This window comes from Fulmarus glacialis, unplaced genomic scaffold (assembly GCF_000690835.1).
Source record: "Fulmarus glacialis isolate BGI_N327 unplaced genomic scaffold, ASM69083v1 scaffold28208, whole genome shotgun sequence".
Taxonomy (NCBI): domain Eukaryota; kingdom Metazoa; phylum Chordata; class Aves; order Procellariiformes; family Procellariidae; genus Fulmarus; species Fulmarus glacialis.
This window is the reverse complement of record NW_009228061.1, coordinates 23868-45549: the sequence shown is the minus strand read 5'-3', so window position 1 is coordinate 45549 and position 21682 is coordinate 23868. Positions and strand designations below refer to the sequence as shown.

General features: G+C 35.8%; 1 protein-coding gene across 1 annotated transcript in view; it reads left to right on the top strand.

Annotated features, from left to right (window-relative positions):
• Positions 1 to 174: 174 nt before the first annotated feature.
• CFAP69 (cilia and flagella associated protein 69) overlaps positions 175 to 21682 on the top strand; it is a gene marked incomplete at its 5' end in the record, with an annotated part of 28054 nt that continues 6546 nt past the window's right edge. Inside the window, 17 exons of the mRNA XM_009583373.1 lie at positions 175 to 237; positions 1614 to 1679; positions 2729 to 2838; positions 4789 to 4865; positions 6275 to 6373; positions 8270 to 8419; positions 8544 to 8721; positions 9734 to 9857; positions 12611 to 12659; positions 12744 to 12865; positions 13341 to 13557; positions 14410 to 14574; positions 15801 to 15919; positions 16377 to 16495; positions 17578 to 17659; positions 18667 to 18859; positions 19479 to 19616. Coding sequence (XP_009581668.1) covers positions 175 to 237; positions 1614 to 1679; positions 2729 to 2838; positions 4789 to 4865; positions 6275 to 6373; positions 8270 to 8419; positions 8544 to 8721; positions 9734 to 9857; positions 12611 to 12659; positions 12744 to 12865; positions 13341 to 13557; positions 14410 to 14574; positions 15801 to 15919; positions 16377 to 16495; positions 17578 to 17659; positions 18667 to 18859; positions 19479 to 19616 — 2071 coding nt within the window. The remainder of the gene's footprint in view (positions 238 to 1613; positions 1680 to 2728; positions 2839 to 4788; positions 4866 to 6274; positions 6374 to 8269; positions 8420 to 8543; positions 8722 to 9733; positions 9858 to 12610; positions 12660 to 12743; positions 12866 to 13340; positions 13558 to 14409; positions 14575 to 15800; positions 15920 to 16376; positions 16496 to 17577; positions 17660 to 18666; positions 18860 to 19478; positions 19617 to 21682) is intronic.

Sequence of the window (21682 nt, the reverse complement as noted above, 5' to 3'; positions counted from 1 at the left end):
GCCCTGGTCTGCCCCGGCCTGCCCCGGCCTGGCTTGGCCGCTACGTCGGGCTGAGAACAAGCCCCGGTTTGTGCCCCACACATGTTGGTTCAACGCGGCACTTTTACATTTTAAAGTTTAAGCACTTTTTAAGCACAGTCTAAAGAAAAAAAGTTAAAAGTGTGACTTTTCCAGGATGCACAGTTGAGATCAGTGGATCTGAATGACGTCATCAAACTACTCGGAGATTCAGACTCAGTAAGTAAGCCTGGTATCTCTTTATTTCAGTTACACAGGTAGTAATGGGGCTTAGAAAAATGTCTTATACAATTACTTTAGTGCCCGCCCTGAATAAACCAGATGGCACTGGTGGCTGGGGCTACAGAGCACAAAGCTGAAGTATTTGTTCTGGTATTTGAACACTTCTCAAGATGGCCATTGTAATAGGGAATGGTATCAATGATGTTTCTATATTTAAAAAAAAAAACAAAAAACCAAAAAAAACCTAGTCCGTCCTCACACAGGCACTTTTCAAAAAAAAACAACAAAAAAAAGCATGTGTATTTAAAAAATAGACATGCAAAATTTCTAGCTGGGAGTTTTTGAGTGCTGAACCTACCACTGAGAAACAGAAATACATACAATCCTGAAAGTATGTCAGGAATTTATGTAATTTCCCAAGTTAACTGCTAACATTTCTCGAGGGAGGTGATTTTAAAGGAAGCAAAAATATAAAATTCAGTGTTAAGGAACAAATATGTCTACCTAGGTACAAAGGAAAGCATAATCTCATGGACTTCCACACACTGTTTTTGGTCTCCACAAGAAGATTTGGCAGACTAAGTTCACTAAGCCGTCAGTTATTTTTGATCTCAAAACCTAATAATTTATATTCCTTAAACAAGAATTCAGTTAAACATACCACATTTTAAGTTAATGCCCCACAGAGAAGTAGTTCATGTCCTTTTTTTTCCCCTTTTGATACAGAGCTGATAGAATAAACTTACTGACTGAAGAAAAATGTGCTGGATGATATTGTTTACTGCTTTTCTAGAGAGTATAAGACATATGATAAAATGCCCTTAGGATTCTGGGCTTGTAGAGTCCTGAAACAACTTTCTGGCCTGCCCCAAGTTGCAGTGCTCTTGCCCATCGTGGAGGTGCTCAGAAGAGCTGGAATGAATGCTGCGTATCACTGACACACCCTGACATAGCGTCACTTCAGTTGTTTCCAACTTTGAAGTTGCAGACTGTTTCCTAGTGGTTTCAGAGTTCCACTCTAAGCCACTTAGATCTACATTTTTATACATTGATGTCATGTGTGACATAGGTTTGGTTTTCTTAGTTGTCTTTCACAGAATCCAAAAGAATTTAAGAGAAAGAGCCCACACATCTGAACAAAAGATAGAGTTTTAAAGAGCCTCTTCAGTGGCAAGAGCGCAGGCTCCGTACTTAGAAATGAGGCTTGATCAAGGAGCTAATCCTGCTGCAAAGCACTTTCAGAATTTCATTGTGTCTTGTGATTTTTTAATCTGGTTTCCACTTTCATTTAAACTTAAAAGGGGATAAACATAATCATTTAATGTTCTAAGGCAAACTGCAATTAAAACCTGCTTTTCATTCTTTTACTTAAGAAAGATTTGGAAAAAGAGCAGCTGAAAACTCTCAAGAAGGTAGTCAAGCGTTTTGAAAACGGGCTTGTATCCTTTTTGCCACTGTAGAATTCTGAAGTCATGGTGTTTTATGTATGATAATACTCTGACTTTTCAGCAAAGCATTTTATGATGTGCTGTGCTTCCAAATGGAGAGCAGTGATGGTCCACATATGTTCTCATCATTGGCACACATAGCAAAGGTTGGTAGGCTAGCAAGATTCTTGGATGCTAGATTCATTTGCTGCAAAATTCAATAGAGGGATCTCACCTGTACAGTAGTTGAAAGTCTTCAAAATGTAATTAGTGTACTTTCAACTCAGAATAGACAAGCATAATAATTGTCACTACTTAAGAAGCAGCAGATAAAATAGCAATGACTTCCAGTGAGGAGACATTTTAAAGAAAAATAAAGTCAGACTAATTTACCTGAAACTTCTTTCATATTTACAGTACAAATTGAAAGGCTTCTAATAATCAGAAGTACTAGGGAGGGTGTGAGCATGTGGAAAAAACGTGATTAATTTTGTACAGTTCAGCTAATTGCCACAGTGATTTAAACTATCACATTACTTCACAACTGAGTTGTGGCTAAGTACTCACAGGCAGTTTCCATGAGCCAGTGGATTGGTAGTAACTTTTCAATCGCGATGATCTGTTCAGTTTTGATCTTGTTAAATTAGATAATCTCAATATGTGTTTGGGTCCAGATTTGCAACCTTTAGTCACTTGGGGCTAGAGTAGGAAATAATTTAAATACCTCAAGGCTGTCTCAGAATTTAGATAGGTAAATCTGACACTGTGATGTAAAAACTTTTCATCCTATATTTTTAGATACTCAGTGCTGAACTTCCAGTGAGTTCAACTGTTAAGAAAGCTAAATCAGATTTGCAAGAGTTGTACTTCTGTAAAAGTAAGGCTGCTTCAAAAAGCCTAAGTATTGACTCATATGCTTCATTTTAGACAACTAACTTTGAAAGCATTGGCCTTGTTTTTTCTTGGTTGTGTCTTTGAAGTATGATTAATACAGTTTTCAGCTTTTTCTTCTGATTCATAGCAGTACAAACAATCTGATTTCCTTAACTTTAAATTAAAAGCCCCTTAAGGATTTAGCACAAGTAATCGAAATTCTTAACCTGTGTGCAGAAAAAATGAATGAACAAGAAGCTTTCACTGAGCCTTTATGTGAACTTATTAAATTATGTGGGTAAGTACTTTAGCCCTTCTTTTAGAGATTTAAACACTGCTTATTAACAGGTTCATACATTTTCTAAGGCAACTGACATATCCATACAGCATGTACCTACAAGGCATCTATATCTCCAAGGCATCTATTATATCACCCTTCCTTTTCATGAACTGTGTTTTCCTTGAGTCCAATTTCTGTTGGCATAAAGGAGGGACCCATTTCAGCAATTCAGTATCAGTGGAGCTACGTATTACATCATTCAAAACCGTATTGTAATTGGCCCCAGCTTGCTTGGAAGCAAGATTCCCCAAAGTGTCTTATTGCCTAGAGTAAATTGTTCTGGGACTGCTGGCCTCAAAAGATTCAGCAGCTAAGTCCTGCTAAGGTATGACTTGCTGTTTCAGACAAGCTCTCTAAGTGAGTTTAAAAGCCTGAGGTGACACAAAGACACTTTAATACCTGAAGGTATGCTTAACAAAATGACAAGCCATATTGCAGAAGAGAAAGAACCATAACAATTGGAGGATTTGGGATTTTTAATTAATTTTAAAACATATTGCATGAACTTTCGGGCATCTTCATTGTCCTACTGTACTTTAAATTATTTGTAGAATAGAATTTAGGTGTTATCCACACTTGTCAGTAGTTTTCTCCTCCTCAATAATTTAATAAAGTTACTTATGGAATGCTTGTAATTACAGTTACTCCTGCATTTAATTATAATTGGAGAGAATACGGAAGAGAAAGATTATGCCAGACAGAAAATGAGTCGCATAGTGAACCAGATATTCAAATAGGTTTTTACATAGCTTCCTCTCAGCTGTAAGGTTTAATAAACATAGAACTTCTCAGCTGAATCTTTTAGTTCCCTGAGCACCATCAGTTGTTCTGCTTTCCTTTGCTGCCACACAGTGGAGAATGAGAAAGTACATCATGAAGTTTCATTTTCTTTGGCGTTTGGCAGAAGCGTGACAAACCTGAAAATGAGTGTATGAAGTTGATAAAATGTAGTTGTGAGTAAGACTTTTCATCTCTTACAGCAGTTCAGCAATAATTGTGGTTTCTGCAATGAATATATTTTGGAAGATTGCACCCTTGGGTTTTACTTTAATTTCTGTACTGTGGAAGTTTCCCCACAATTCACTACTACCTCATATGGCAAAGAGAAGCCTGTAACTAGAGGGAGGGGCTGTTATTTAAAATTTACTTTCAGATACTGGAACTCCTGTAGTAAAATTTTCCACTCTTTCATAACTGCTTCTGTTTACCTATCTTCTTCCCATTTTTTTTCCACCCATTTATTCCATTATTTGCTCTCTCCTTTCTTTTTCTCTGGCTATGTTTATAGAGGTAAACCTACCAGAAAGCTGCTTCTACACTATGAGCTGCAGAGATCTTAGCATAATATTGTAATGTTTGCTGTTAGAGAATTTTTAGAACTTACATGTTTATGTCATATCTGAGTATTTTGCAAGTGCCATTGAATATTTCTTAATATCCTGTTTTTAAAAATAAATTTGTCATTGGGCTATTTGGAGTCAGTTTATTGGTTTTCTTTTTATCCATTTCAAGAGGTCTTACCTTTTTTTGATATGATCCTTTTTTTCCAGCTCTGCGCATGTCTATGCATAGTCTAGCTCTGCAATAGCCTGATAGTACCTAGGTTCTAGAATTTAATCTTCCACATTTAAATGACATTTGTTTATTGAGTATTTCTTATTGCATCAAATATGAATTATGAAAATACTGTCTATGAACATGTACCACTAATTTCCAAAATGTAATTGCCAGATTATGGAACTGTATCAGCATTGCAAAGAACGTATTTGCCCTGGGAAAAGTGTCCTTATTTGCAAAAATTGTCGAGGAAGAGCAGAAAAGCTATGGAGCTTTTCTGGTTTCTTGATTGAAGTAGTGTTCTGCGGTGTTTTAAGCATAGTTGTAATATTTTTTTATTTCATTTTGCAGGTTACCATTTCAAAAAAAGAAATTATCTGATGAAGTAAGCTATTCCGTGGCAGTTTCAAAATCCATTGCACAATTGGGTGAGTGTGAACTGATATGCCACAATAAAATTATTATGCCATAATAAAATTAACTGTATTATTACACACTTTTAATTTCTTGTTACCTCCTTACTAAATGTAAGTAATTTCTTTCAATTACTCATTTAGTCCTCTGTGCTTTTTAGTATTAGAAACCATTCTTATTTTGTTGTGCAGCTAACCTGCAGATTAGCTAGCAGAATTACCTATTTGCCAATGTCAGAAGCTATGTGAGATATAACATTCTCAGTACAGCTGAAGAACTAAACCTGTTATAGCCTGTTTCATTTCATTTTGGTCTGAGAAATTGGTGTATTACTGTAAACACTAAAGCCTGGGGTAAGGGGAACATGTATCCTTCCTGCTTCTTTGAAACCAGATGGAAGAAACAAGTGAGAAACAGTAACTCCTGACTCCCAGCTCAAACCTTCAAAACCCAAAAGCCTGAGGCCTATCACCTACAAAGGCAAAATACAAGTCAGTTTGGTGCCGTGCCTTACTAGGAGTAGCAGTTTCTGACTTCAGCCTCCTGCTGCATCTGAGCCATGAGCTTCTATCTTTCAGAGATCTGTTTTAAGAGAGCTGTTGAAAAGGTGTCAAAGTCATGTCTTAATGTCACTGGACCTCTTAGTACCAAAATATCTTTTTACAACCTTGCATGTCACATTTGTGATTTTCAAAGAAAATACTGCAAGCACTGTAGGTCAAAAAGGATTCAGAATAGAGCAGAAGTGATATATCAGCTCACTTAATGGTAAGATTTAAATGGTAAAGAGGTAGCACAATCAGCCTGTCACACATGAAAAAAAGATTATCCTTGAAATGGGTGAGAAAAAAAATATTTTTAGAAGTCTTTATTTTCACAGGTCCAAGTCGATAGTAGAATGGCCTCCTGGTTTCAGATAGTTCCAGATTCTCTTTAGAGTAGCATGTCCAAAAAGACACTAAAATCTAAAAGATTGTTTATATTATCCATGGTAGACACTGGTAGCTCTCAATGGAATTCTCTTTATCATGTGGAAAAGGATCTCTTTCTGTGCTCCCTTTATGTCATATCATGTCTGCTAGAAGAGTTTCTGACAATGTAATGGTGACAACAACCTAGTGTAGTAGCTTTCTTCTGAATTCCACAACTTCTGGAATAACATCCAGTCTCTTATAAGGGTCTGTAACAACAAAGCAGAGGAGGTCACTTTTTTATTAACCTTATGCTACTCCTCCAAGACCCCTTTGTCCTCTTCAGTGTGGGAGTCCCTGTCCCTTGAGTGTTTTATAATCAAACTTGAAATGACAGATCTCTAGGGAGTATGACCACAGGAAACACAGAATACTGTAAATAGAAGTGTTAAAATTACTTTCTAAAAAAATTATAAACTTTGTAAATTACACTTTTTTTCTGTTTCTGACAGGTTATTTGATGAGGGTGCCAAGCTCTCAAGTTAGAATACAAATCTGTAAGTGTGTGGTTAGCTTTTACAATACGGAGCTACCGAGAAAACTACTTTCAGGTAAAGCACAGTATTTTCAAGTGTCATAAGAAATCAAGTGTTTACGATCCCAGCTACTTTGAAATGGCTCTTTTAATGAGCTATGGATTAATTTTTCTTTATAACTATAGTTACTGTATCTCATATATTAAATATATAGCATTGGCAAATGTGCAATTAACATGTTTTTATAGAAATGCGTACTCAAAATCTGAAATTAGTTCATCAATGTACAAGGAATTAATTATTACACTTATGGGATTAGGATTAAATAGTATCCAGAAAACGTGAAGCGGTCACAAATTCTCTGAAACATGGAGGAAGAAAGAGTAGTTAGGATCAGAATTATATGAAGGGAAATGTAATTTTCAACTTTGTATATGTAGCCTAGAGAGAAGCAACTCTGGTTTCACTTGTGTTGCTTGTGAGGGATAGATCTGAGCCCATCTAAATTTGATGGAGTTCATCTTATATGGACACATTTGAGCATAGGCTTTGAATAAATTATGTGTCTTGTCTCTGCAGAAAGAGGGTGATGATGCCTGCGTATGAGCTCAAGCGTGATCCTCTGGTATTAGGCATAAGCATGCAAACTGTCATCAGAATCCACTACTATTTATTCCTTAGACCCTTATGATGGTGCCAGAGGCTGTTATCAGGCAGAGTCAGTCATGGATCCCCTCATAGAAGGGCACAGGATCACGTGCTGTCAGACAGCACTAGATTTACAGGCAGCCAAGCTACAGATGAACATTGTCACAGTGTGCATCCAGAGCGCAGGTGAGGGAGCATGCTGGATGTCAGTATGCTCCCTTGCTGTGTATCTACAGCGTGGCACTAGTTCCTGTGACCTCTTGCTAGTTTTCATTTATTTTAGGAGGCCTAAAGAAGCTGCAGCTGCAACAGCCCTCACAAGATTCTAGAAATATGAATGCGTATAAATCTGTTTTTACCTTACGAACAAGACTCAAATCCTGCAAGCAGTTATGTGTGCATTTAGTTGTATATCTTTAAATAGTTCCATCAAGATAAGTGAATGTTAAATATTGAGAGATTTTATTCTTCTCCTCCAGATTTAGAAAATAAGATGTTATCTCAGAAATGAAGAATGTAGTTCAGTCTGATTTTTTTAAGTCAAATTCTTCATCTCTAAGCATATATGTAAATCTTGCCAAAGTTTGATCCTGCAGAGTTCTCTTACCTATAAAGTAATACCAACTTAGAGCCTATCAATCAGAGTTTATGCTTAGTTAAAACTCGTTTCACCATGTGCATTGTCTGCATTTATCAATCCTGCATTTCATGTCATCTGATATATATTTTTTTAAGCTATTTAAGATAAACTTTACTTTCATGAGTTAGCATACATAAATATAAATTTCTTTTCTCACTGCTTCCCTTTCCCCGCAATTCAGTAATGAAATACGGATTTGCATATGCATACACAAAAGTAAAAATAGGGACACATTAGAAAGTCAAGCTTATAAATTAAAGTTTCGATTCACATATTTTAAGTAATACGATAATAGAAGGCATTAATTCTCTAGTGAATAGGCTACAGAAGAGAACTAGGTCCTGCACCAACAACTTACTGCATGACCTGAGGAAGATTTTTCACCTCTCTATAACCCTGCTTGTTCTATTGTTCTGTAAATTCTAGGAAGCAATTAATTTGTTTATATAGCATTTTAGCCTTCTTGAGGGTAAGTCTATTGGATATGCTTTAGGCACTATTAATAATCAGATATAAGAAAAGCAGCTCTTGTTGTTTATTAGATTTTTTTTTCAATTGGTTTTAGGACTAAGGAAATATGATACTCTGTTCTCAATCCTTTCTTGAGAAAGGATGAGTATTTTATGAAGTAACCAAAATTCTGAATATTTACTGCATTATAACTAAAGCTATTGTATGTGCAGGTTACCAGCCAACAAGTGCAAACTATAAAATTCAGATGGCTGAATTAGGAGGATTAGCAGAAACTCTCGTTTTGTCACTAGCATTAGTTGAAAATCAACTTACTGAGAAGTTGTGGGTACTTAAAGCTCTCCAGCATCTCTCCAGCTCTGGTTAGTACAAACTATTCTTTCAACAATCTCATTACCTCTGATCTTAGATCATTTGTTCTCTGAACATGCCTAAAACGATTACTGACCTACAGGGAATTAATTATTCAGTTTTTCATAATTGCAGGAGTAAATTGCAAACTTATGATGAAGGCCCAAGCAGCCAGCAGACTCTGTTTGTATCTAAATGGTGTTGATCCCTCAGGACACCTGGTGTTCCGCTCCTCAGAAATCCTATGGAACCTGTTAGAAAACACCTCAAAAGAAGAATTTGTTAATCAGCTCAGTAGCTTGGAATGTGTACAGTAAGTGCAGGGAAGCATTTTATGAATTAATAGTGTAATTTTGGAGACATCTAAAGCATTGCTATTGTGTAGCATTTTGTTTGAAATGAATCGAGAGAAAATACAGAGAATGGAGGTCTCTCATTAAGTCCTCATTAAGTTTTCAGTATTAACACATCTGATTTTCCAAAATGGAAGCACTGCTGGATCAGACCTCATAGCCAAGCTGCCCGTGATTTAGACCCCTCAGGCATCTGTTTCTGTTTCAGCAAGTTAGATCGCACTGTGGCCTGTGAGATGCCAGGAAATGATATATGATCCAAGAGGTGCCTGCTAGGTAGCTTACAAACTCGGTGGCCAGGGTCCAGCTAAAAGCACTTCAAAACTGTTTCATTGTCAAGCCTCTCTTTATGTCATAAACGCAGCGATCCACCACCAGTTGTTTCTGTTACAGGGCAAGAGGGAGATCAGGGTGCTCTGCTGCATAGTGCAGGAGGTGTAGCCCTATCTGTTTCACCATTTGTATGATGAAAAAGTTAACTGCACCATTTTCAAGCTCATGTTAGGCTCGGTAGGCCAGTATTACTGCACTGTTGAAATGCTTATGTTATAAAATTAGTAGGAAATTCTATGCTATGATATACAAGGCTTGGTTCTAGATCCTCTGCTGGAGTAAGTAACAGGTTCTCCCTTAGTGAGTTACACTATTTTAACTGTTTAGGATTAGACCATTTCTTCTTAATAATCATTCAACAACATCCAGTTCCATGCTTGAGTAAATATTACGTCTTTCTATTAATTAATTATAACACATACAGTGGAAGGTGCAATTTGTAATACATGCACCTTGCGTATATGCTTAAATTGGGTGTCTAGTGGTACCCATTTCATAATAAAGTTTTAAGTTATTTCACTTGCAATTAAACCCTAAGGCTTTGAAAAGGATGATGCTGAATGAGGGTTCGTATACCTAGAGCTGTCTAAAATTAGAATATGAAAAGAAAAGGTAAAATGCATTTCTCTTTCTTTTAAGTGCTTTGAAAGAAGTATTTGTAGACCTTCTCATGCATGGTTTCCGGCATTATGATCGTCAGCTACGGAATGACCTCTTGGTGATTGCCACATTACTAGCTGAAAACCCTGCAGCACCTATGATTGTAAGTATTTATACTTATATTCCAAAGACTAATAATTTCTCCTTTGCTGTTATATACTCAGTATTTTTCCCCATTAGGGTTCTAATATTTGTTCTACTCTGTCTCCAGTCTTTCCTCTTTCTTAGATTTGCTGAGCAAGAAACCATTTTTCTTTCTGCAATTCCCTTTACCTCAAAGAGACTTCAAATCTGTAGGTCATTAGCCTGGAATACTAGCATGAACCTTATTTAATACTTAGAAAATTACACTAACACTATTCACGTGCAAAAGTTAATGTTAACTCCTGTATTCTTGTACAGATTCTCAGATGTGCCATTCTGTTCTGAGTTCTGCACTAAATTTCATTTGTTGTTTGAAGATGTAGGAGCACAGGCTATATTCAGATGGCCCAAATTCAACTGAAGTATCTGTGCCTCATAACCAGGAACAAGAAGGGTCGTCCAAAAATCATCTCAGAAGCTCTAAATAAGATGCTGAGAACATAATTACTGAGATCCGGTTAATAAGAGGCACATAAATTCGTTCCAAGACTAGGTCACATAAATGTAGTCCAGAATGCACTATCATGATTTGCCTAAAAAGTAGATGACTCATTCTTCTGTAATATTCCAGAATTTTTATGAGGAAACTGCAGAGAAATTAACTTTTTATAGATGTTAATATTCTTTTACTCTCTTGTTTTACAGTTGAGATTTAGAACTTTAAATGAAATTGTGACATACATATTGAATAATTCTGAATTCATATTCTGAATACATACTGAATAAGCAATCAAATTCCTGTAGATCTATTGGCTGTTCAGGAATGGATTATTTTCAGGGAATTAATTTCTCAACTTGAGTAGAAGTTTCCCAATTGGCTGTATTACTGAATAGATTTTATAATCTGAAATGACAATTACAGATTTTTCATTCAAGCTTTCCATTTTACCACTAACCATTATGAAATGTCTGTTATACTATTGCAGCAACATATTTGATGTCTAAAACATTCAAATTGTTTATCTGGCTGTAGAAACAGGGCAGGTTTTTTCCTACAGGATAAATAACAAGGACACATATTTTTAATTCCTTATACTACAAGGAAGAGAAATTGTTTCAATGCAAGGAAAAAAACAAAATGTTTTAATTTAGATTTTGTATTCTCAGCCTCCCTAGAGATTTTACTTCACTTGTGGAGATAAGGTACAACGTATAAATATCAGGTAGACAAAAACATTAACATTGCCATTGAATCCTGCCTTGTAGATAATACCAGAGAAATTTTCATCAGAATGTTCTTTTTTTTTTTCTTAATACACTATCCAAGCAACTTCGGAAAACTCAGTCTTGTGTTTAACATAATTCAGAAATCAGCACAGGAATCTGAGCCTTTGAAAAGGAAAATCATTTTCTCACCACAAGTAAACTGGAAAATATATGTGAAGTAAAGCTTATAATGATATTAATTATGATTATCTCTGTGTTAGAACAAAACTGTCTGGTAATTGCTTACTGGTTTCCATCTGAATTTAGTACTGCATTAATCAGCAAGGAGAAAACATTAATAAATTTTAATATTGTTTTTTATTTAACCACTTTGCAATGGCTTTGAACAGAGAATATAGATACCGTAGAGACAAAACCTAATAGGCAATATAGTTGTGTACTTCAATATTTTCTTTAAAATTACTTTTGCAATATTTTTCTGATTGTTAAAATCATTTGAGTGTATGCCAACTTCCAGAGGTAGGCTGAACTAATCTGAGCCCAGCTTTTTGGGGATACATCTAAAAGGTGCTGCAAAACTAATAGAACTGCTTGATTCTGTGGGGATGTCTGTGTAGTGTTCTGTGAGCTCTGGTCCTGTTGGGAGCTGGTGGAAGGCTCTGTGGTGACGTTGTCGGGGTACTGAGGCCAAGCTAATGCATTTTGTTGCTTAAGAAGAGCAATATCCTGGTAACCAGGACATTTTGCCCCATCCCTGGAAACATTCAAGGTCAGGTTGGACAGGGCTCTGAGCAACCTGATCTAGTTGAAGATGTCCCTGCCCGCGGCAGGGGGGTTGGACTAGATAACCTTTAAAGGTCCCTTCCAACCCAAACTATTCTATGATTCTAACCATGGCTTCTAATAACCTCAGAAACAAAGCTCTTTTGCCTTTAGTGTGCTGCATAGACACCCCCTGGCCTTGGTCCTATCCGTAGTTGTATCAGACAAAATTGTCCTTCTGGTAGCTCTCTAGGAGCTGTGAATTACAAGATTTTATTTTCTGAATTTTTAATATGTAATATTTGTAAATGCATGTTGCTCATACATGCAGTTTATGTGCTTACTTGTAGATGCACTGAAGTTGAATGTAAGTGTATTAGTATGCACAACTGAAGGCACAAAATTGTATGTACTGATGACCCTGATGTATAAACTTACACGTGCACAAATGCATTTTAAAAAACACAACTCTAACAGTTATGAGAACACGGTTTTGTTCTGTGGTAGGTTATAGTAGTGAATACATGTGTTTGCGACTTCCCCACACAAGTTCAGACTTGTACTGAATGAGACATCGGTTTAACTAATTGTACCCTTAGGACGCTACTTAGTATTGTACAATGTCCAAATGGTTGATCTCTTCTTTGATAAAATTCTGTTTATTCAGCCATAGGATACATTAAACTCTGTTCTGAAGAAAAAAGCAAAACTAAAATTAAATCATAAGTCTTAATTTCACTGCAATTTAATTTAATTAATGTATGTTTTTTGAATACCTATTAGGAAAGTGGATTTACAAAGCTGTTAATAGTACTTGCAACATTTACTGAAGGTAAGAGATTTCATACTGCAGAATTACACTATTTTTACTTTTAATGATGATTTTTTTGTAACTTATCTACAATTTCCTTCATAGTTAAAATTCCCAATCCCTTGGTAAAAGGTCTTAAACTCACCTGCTCTTACGAGGACTTCGAGCTGAAGAAGTTACTATTTAATGTAATAGGAGTCTTATCTAAAGACCCACGTGCTGTACAGGTAAGTTGTAACAGAACAGAAGATACAGTAAGCAAAAAAAAAAAAGGTCAAAAGAATCAGAGGAATATTATTTAGCTGTCCATCTGACATAGTCCAGTAGACTGAAATCACCTGTTCTCCAAATCAAGAATTCATACATAGCTTCAGACCAAGTCCTGCTGTTTGAAAGCAGCATACAGTTTCTATTTTAGAAAAGTTACGAACCTAGACCATGCTAGAAAATTAGCTGACAAGTGACTAAAAGCATTATTGAAACACATGTAAAGAACATAATAAAGTTTAAGAAACCACAGTCTGTGGGAATGCTATAGAATGTAAACAGAGTTTGTCTGTACTTGTAGTGTTCATGACATACTTTCTCATTAAAAAATAATTTTCTTAGAGTAGGACAGAAAAAGTTGACTCATTGCTTTAGATTTTTCTTATTTGCATGTGAAACTTGTAAGCTGTCTCTCTTTCTCTTTTGACTCTGCAGCTTCTCAGTGAAAATGATGTGATGCCAGCTTTGCTTTATTATGTAAAACCAAATCAAAAGCCTGGATTTCATGACTGGTCTGCTGCCCAATATGAGGAATTACAGCTTCATGCAATTGCTATTTTAGCTTCTGTGGCTCCCTTGTTAGTAGATAAATATTTGTCCTGCCAAGCAAATACTCTTCTCCTTGTGTTTCTAGAATGGTGTATAGGCCAAGGTCAGTAGGTGCTGATGGCTTTCATACACAGTAACCTCAAAACACAACTCAACTGAACTTACTTTCTTTGACAGGAAGGAAAAATGTAAAACTCGTGAAGTCAGAGTGGTTCTTTTTCAATAGGTCACTTAGGAAACTAATCTTTCTAAAAAAACTGACGATAATATTTTTTTTCTACTACCAGGATAAACTGGTACCCCATTCCCTGTGTACCACTGTATTGATATTCCTTCAGTTGTGTGGGCAGCCACACATCTCCACTGCCTGTGTTTTAAGCTAGTCAGATACACTTATTGTGGCAACAAATCCAACCTGTAATTCCTGCCATGAGGCAGGACGCATCAACTCAAACTTAGAGCTGTACACAGTAAGACAGCTTCCAGACTAAAGCTTGCTTGTGGCCATCAGCTAAGCAAAAAGATAACTAACTGCACCCAATTTCATGGACTGGTTTTCTGGGGATGGATAGTTTTCATTGGAAAATTGATATGTTTTCCTAGGAAGAATTTTTCATTTGGGTCTAATGGAGATCAAAAGGTTGATATTATATGTCATGCTAGAGAAGATACTTTGAGTTTTGGAGACTGCTTATTAACCTAGTAAGGTTAAAAAAATTTTAATAATTTTAAATGTTCACCAAAATCATACCTTTCTTATGAATGTAAAAAGTATAGCCCTACACAGAAAGGCTTATTACTAAATTGTTTTAAACAAGAAGCCTTTCTAACATTAAGGGGTTTTTTTTGCTTGTTTTTAGCTTACACTGATAAGCCTTTTTTTTTTCCTGAGCACATTATTATTCTGAACATACACTGTCTGCCAAAGAAAATACTCATTGTGATTGCTCCACAGATCCTTTCGTTGGTCAAGGTAACAGTTTCCATGGAACAGGTGGTCGTGGCAACAAACTTGCACAAATGCGCTACAGCCTGAGAGTGCTGAGATCTGTTGTGTCCCTTTATGATGATGCCGTGAACCTTAATTTGTGTGACCAGGGAGGAATTAGCCAGCTACTGGGTAAAGCACAACTTGTATTGCTGTACTTAAATTAGTACATTTCTGTTGACACTAAGAATGTTCATGTTTTAGTGTGTTACTCCTTTGACTGCTGAAAAACTAAAAAACCTCAAACAATTAATCCAAGATGTGATTGATTTGATTTTGAATTTTGTTGCACTTTAACACAGAGAATTGAACAAATTAAGCAAAACAGACGGCTGTAAAAGCCTCGGTGTTTAATTTCAGAGTGAAAGCTGCCCCTTCTCCCTTTATTAGACTGCATTTGTTACATCTTATTTTCATTGTGGTAGCCACTAGGAACTCCAGCCATGAGTCTTGTTCTACCTAAGCCTATTATGGTGTCGCTTTCCACAACTCCTCTTTAGAGTAGAAGAAAATTAATAACAATGTACTTTTATATGAATAACATTATGAAGAATAAAAGCAGAATAAAACTGCTTAACCACTGCTCCTGCAATTTTAGAGCATTTTCTTGTTCAGTAACATATACCTACTGCTACAGTTGGTTTTAAGTTCCAGTACACACTGGTTTAAGTTCTTTTCTTACAATAATAAAAAGTTTCCAGTACTCTGAGAGAGTCATACTGGAAGAAACAAAATAGCTAATAGAAAGCCTAGAAAGAAAAGATTTTATATCCTCAGTTGAAAGTTGAACTCCAGTGAAAACTTACAGATTTTAGTAAAAGCAAAATTAACGCTAAACCTTACATATCAGATTCAAGTAACTTTTCTTACTTTGGGTGAGTTCTGTGTCTGAATGTCCTCTTTCACATAGTGGTTTCAAGGCTGATTTTGTCAGCAGTGGTGGTATTTTATGTCTCTCCCACATTTCCACAGTCAGTACAAATGTTTGTGAGACTGTACGGTAGAGTAAATCAGTAAGTTCATTGCCTTTTTCTAAGAGTTCCTTAATTCAGATCAGTTCCCTGAATTCATTGCACTGGCACAATACAAGGGGCAGCACAGAGACTGAACAAGGAAGAAGTCAGTGCAAGCTGCTATCATTAACTCCGTCACCAAGAGTAAAAAGTCTGTGAAACTACAGCATCGAGTGCTGCACTTCTGTAAGCTATTATAAAACACAGGAGATAAAACTGAACAGCATAAGTAGATTCCTAAAAAATCCCTTGGTATAAATTTGATTTTTTTAAAAATCAGCAGCTGTAATAGAATTCTGACTTAAGTATAGGACATTCACATGTATAAAATATATTCATTTATAGACATCCTAAAGTATGCAGCAAACAAATCTAAAGAGAAAGAAGATCCCACTCTATTGGAAATCCAAGCTGATATATTATTTCTTTTGTCTGCTCTCTGTGAAAATGATCTCCACAGAAAGGTATGTATCTTTCTACCTCATACTGTGCAGAAAACATCAAAACATGGTATATTTTCATTTAAAGTATACTGCTTTTTATTATTAATTATTCAAAAGCAGATGTCAACTGTAGTTCGTCGTTAACAAGTCAGGTCTGATAACTGGTTTCTGTGACGGTGACAGTTAAAATGCAAAATTACTCAGAAATCCATTAGGAAGTGTCTCACCTATTCAACTGCTAATTTACATGATTTTTAAATTAATATATGAAAGTGTGTTAAGGAATGAGATTAGCAGTTTGCAAAAGCTGAAATTCTCTTTATCTATATCATAAGGAATATATCCTGCTCTGACAAGTAGGCCAAATTTATTACAATATAAATATTTAAATTTTTCAATTTCTTTTGTGTTTTCTTATATGTAGCTATTTAGTAAATATTATTTAAGAAACATATTGCTTTAATTAACATTTCAACAGGAACTCTTCAGCTATGAAGGAGTGGATATACTTATCCCATTCATTCAGATGGATCCAAAGAAGTTATATAGTGGATTAGGCCACAATTGTCTCCTTTTCAGTGCACTCGACTGCTTGTGGTTAGTAAAGTATTTTAGCAGCAGTAACTCCTAAAAATGTCAAGTCTTGTATTTTTTAGGTGTGCAATACCACGGCCTTTCTCTGCACATATAGGCCTTTCTTCTATTTAAAATATATAAAAATCCTTCATACAATTTGAGTAATGAAAAATGATACAAAATAAATGGAATATTCTGCATGTATTCTCTTCTAAATAGGGGTTCAGTATGACAACCCTACACAGCAGTCTGACTCCCCAGACAGAGTGACTTCTGGCATGCAGAGTTACCTAAGACTTTCTAAGGGAGGTGTATGGTTAGAGTCTGTAAATAACTTCAGAGAAGTAAACAGAAGGCAAAAATAGACCAATATTAGCTAAAAACTGTGTAAGCATAAGAAGTGTTTGTAAACTGGCTATATTGGGCTAGAAATATTTTAAAGATTGCTATCAGAGAAGACCAATACATAGGAGGATAACCAAAAGTTAATTTATTTTAAGGAAGAGGTTGATAAATACATTGAAAGCCAAATAATATGTTTGTCTGGGAGAAAAGACTGATGCAGGAGATCCCTTCAGTTTCTGTGTTAATGACCATAAGTGAGGAAATACGAGAAGGAAGCAATAGCAACATGAATGCTGGTTTTATGATCATTTTAAGCTGGGAGAAGCAAACACTGTTGCCAAAAAAAGTCTTGCTTTTCTTGCTCCCTTGATTCTGCTGGCAGAAATATTCACACAGCCCTGCAATAAGCCAGATCAGGGACATGATCTAGCTAAATTTTAGCCTCTTTTACTGAGTTAGTTTTAGTTCAAATCCATATTCTAATCCAATTCATTGTGAACCTACCAAATTTCTTGGGCTGCTACAAGGAAGGTGTGCCACCTGTAAGAGAAGAAAGAGCAGTCAAATAGGGTATATTTAGTTATACAGTGTAAATGAAAATGCATGTGAAACATGATTTTTCTACTCCCTGAAGGTATGAAGCGAATTGCATTTGCATACCAAATATATTTATGCAGTTCAGTAAAATAAATGAGATGCTTGTAGAATGTTCTAAAGCATAAAAATGTTTCTACACAGTGAAATTATTTCTGTTTAAGGTCCTGTGTCATTGGATGTTACATTGCAGAGGATTATTTTCTTGAAAAACAGGGCATTTTTCTCCTTCTGGATTTGTTGGCAGTAGGTATTTTTATTATTGTTGTTACAGAATGAAAGAGTAGTATAATAACATGGAAAATTGCATTATTTTTGTTACAGTATCTCCTAAGACTATTATAATACTAACAAAAAGATCAGTGTATGTAATTCCCTGAGATAGGAAGGTAATCACACACCAGGATATCTGCTCAGAAATGATTGGATGGATTTTCCATGTATTTTTTTTTTAAATAAGTATTTGACAGAAGGAGTTTTAAATTTACCAAGAATATACTCTTTTTAAAAAGAAAACTCAAACTATGTTCTTATTTTGGATGACATCTCTGTTTAGAAAAGCACCTCAGTTCTTACTTCTTACTACTGAAGTTAGTAAGAGCAGAGTTAGTACACACTTCAAGGTTTTAAAAGTTTTGATGTTTAAAGTTACTTTGTGCACGTATTTTTTATGTATAGCTACTTCTGTGGGTCTTGGACATAGAGCTGGCACAGGCATTTCACCTCTCACAAAATAGCATGCACCTTCCTTGTTTCATTCTCTCCTCATTCTCGCCAGTCGAACTGCCAGCCTCTGATGCCCTTGCAGTGCAAGGCTGCGGACTCTTCCCTACTCTCAGCTGCTGCTAAAAGATCTGGCCACAAAATAGAACAGGTGCTGCGTGGTACCGCTCAGCCACTGCCTTCAGAGTCTGTTTCTTACAAAAATAAATCATGGTGGTAGTACATTCTCCAGCACGTGAGCCTGGAGACGTGTATACAAAACCTATTACGTAACTCTACACGCAAGTATGCACATCTTATATGATCCTACACTCATTCCCCTCATGTTCCTTGATTTATGGAACTTTGCATGGCAGGATTCCAGAAACTTGAAAGATTTACAAGTTTATACACCAGTTTTGTGCAAATATTTGTGATGAAAAGCTTGCAGTTACTTGATTACATATTACACAATTTCACTATTTTTTTGAAGGTAAACATCACTGTGTTTTGAACAGTTTAAAACATTTTTTCCTTTTCCCTTCACCAAGTTAAAGCAGAAGAACCTGTACAATATAATTCTCGGAGTCTTGGTTGAATTTTGTGACAACCCTAAAACCACTTCGCACATCAGTACCTGGCGAGGGGAGAAAGATCAAACAGCAGCTAACCTTCTAATACAGTTATGGAGACAGGAGGAGTTGGAGCTAGGAGTCAAACGTGATCGATATGGAAGGATTGTTGGTAGGTTTTATGATGCATGTGAAACTGTGAGCAGTTCCACTGAATAAGGTAAAACAAAGACTGTATTTGCTTTTGCAGTCTGAATCCTGATGAAAGTAAATTACAATATTTATAGCTTTATGCTGTACTTCTTACCAAACCCAAAATACCTTCTATCTATTTCATTTAGAATCTGGCCACTAGATGGCATTTTCTACATCAACTGGGCATGAACCAGGTAATGAACAGAACCATGACTAGTATCCTGAACAGCTTTTCTAACGCTGGACAGTTGAACTACTTAATTTCTTCCACAAAAGGCATTGTGTTTTGTTATATGTTGTAAAAAGAAGTAAGGAGAGTGCTATGTTCTCGCAAATCTTTAGTCATGCTAATTAATATTTCCTGGCCCAAATTATGTTCAAATTCCTGGCCAAACTATCAAAATTATTTACATAGTGTCCACACAGTAAGGTGGAACTGTCTTCTTTTTGAGGAGGCATCACAGAAAAGAATATGTCCATAGCTGCCTACCAAAGATCCTCATACTTCATTACATAGATAGAATTTCCTCTAATAGCTTTGGAAACATACCACCTCTTCATTCTTCTACTCTTGTTTTGTGTTTTGAAATTATTAGACATGAAGAGACCTATTGCTAGCAGCTTCCAGAAACAGCAAGAGGTCATCCCCATGCCTGCCAACTGTCCCAGCTTTGCCATCATGGAAATTTCAGAAAACATACGGGCAAAACTTTATTCATTATTGTGCAAGCTAGGTAAGAAAAGTGAATTACCTTTCAGTGTCATATTTGTCATTAAACTGAACTTGTTCACTGGCAATCAATAAAGTCACTATAAAAACAAAAAAAGGTCAAAGGAAACTTTGACGTGCATCATCAACACTCTGTTATTTAATAGATGCTTGCTCATCCTGTTCTTAAAAGTCCCTATCGATGGGGATTTCAAGACTTCCCCAGTACTTTGCTGCCCCTACCATTAGGAAGAGTTTTCCTAGAATTAAACCTAAGATTTACTTGAAATTTTCTGTAATTTTTTTTCCCACACACAGTATCTCTTTCACATATTTTAACACTAGATTAAGAAATACTAATTTCTGCAGACGTTACTCACCGATTTCATTTTCTAGCATAACCTCTAATTATTCTCATTGTTTTTTTCTTGAGTCTTTCCAATTGGTTCACGTTCTTCTTGATCTGTAGTGTCCCAAAACTGAACGCAGCAGAAGCCTCACAGCCAAATAGAGCTACATTACTCTACTCATCCTGTAAATAAACATTCTGACATTAATATAACAATTGCTATATATATAGTGGAATGATATTGTTTGCTCATTTGACTTAAGATCTTGTACAGTCATCTACCATCCTGGATTTGTACAGATGACTATTCCTACATTTAGAATATTTTTTTGTCCTTACTGTATTAAATTCTGTGCGTTTAGATAATTTTTCAGATTGGCAAGGTTAATTTGCCTTCTAATCTTTTCCTTCGAAATGCTGCAGTCCCTCCTAATTCTATGTTGTTTGCACACTGAATATGAATACTCATTACACCCTTGTCTAAAAACCTGAACTGAAGTCAAGATACATGATAAACTCTTCCACATCCATAAGATTTCTTATCTGGCTGTAGACAAAAGCTAGGTCTTAGTTTTTACTAATTCATGTTGGATATAAACGTTTTCAATGTTACCATTTAGCTGCATAAACATTATTTGTTTAATTATTTGTTTCAGTCTTTTTTCAGGAACTGAACTGAACCAATATTCTCTGGCTTGTCCTTTTCCCCTTTTAAAAATAAGCATTATGTTTGTTTTTTCACGTCCATCCTCCACAGGTTCAAAGACGATCATTAATTGTTCTGAGATTGCTTCAACCAGTTCCCTGGGTAACCTAGAGAACCAACTGGTTTTAAAACATCCTTAGTTTCTCTAATGAACTGTAGCTAGTTCTTCCTCTGTTGTAACCCAGGTTCTTACTAATTTTTATTAGTGTTAATTATGTTAAATGTTGGATCACAGCTAAGTTCTTTATTAAAGCAAAAAGGCATGAGATTTTGTTCCAGCTTTCTCCTATATTCAGACATACGTCTTATGTTGGTTATATTCATTGTAATGTCTCCTGTGAAGTACTGAAATAACATGAAAGTGGATAATAAAAAAATGGAAATATCTTTATAGTCTTTTCTCAGCATCTTCCTCTTACTGTAGTCATGCTCCATAACAGCCTGTTGATCTAGAAAACTAGTGTTAATTGGTCTTTATTTATGGTATTTCTTAACTTCAAAACATGATGTGATTAATAGATAGATGCTACATTCCCAGTTACCACACAGATGGTATGATGTCTAGAATGAGATTTTATAGACTATATAGAGATAGGGTTTTTTTAAAAATCAGGTATAATTAACATTCAGCGTGCAAAAAATGAGGTATAGTCTCAGCAACCATACTTCTCTACCTTATTCTTTTACACATATTGTAAACATATTTTTTTAAAAGATGGAGTCATGATGCTCAAGGCATTATGTTCAAGGCTCAAGTCTATGAGACGGAGGAGACCCTCATTACACAGCTTTGAAACAAAGTACTGATCACCCTGTGATACGATTCTCCTGTTGGCTACTTCACAGCTAAAGCAAACTCTATTTGTGCTGAATTGCTTCTTTAGAAACTGTGACCTGTGGACTCAACTGTTTGTCTGCTTTAACAGAGGATCAAACCCTTACCACAAAATTATAGCAAATGCAGTACTATCCTGGCTTTCCAAGTGATTGGAAGGTCACAGGAGCCACGCATAAGTAAAGAGTTAGTATAGAGTGA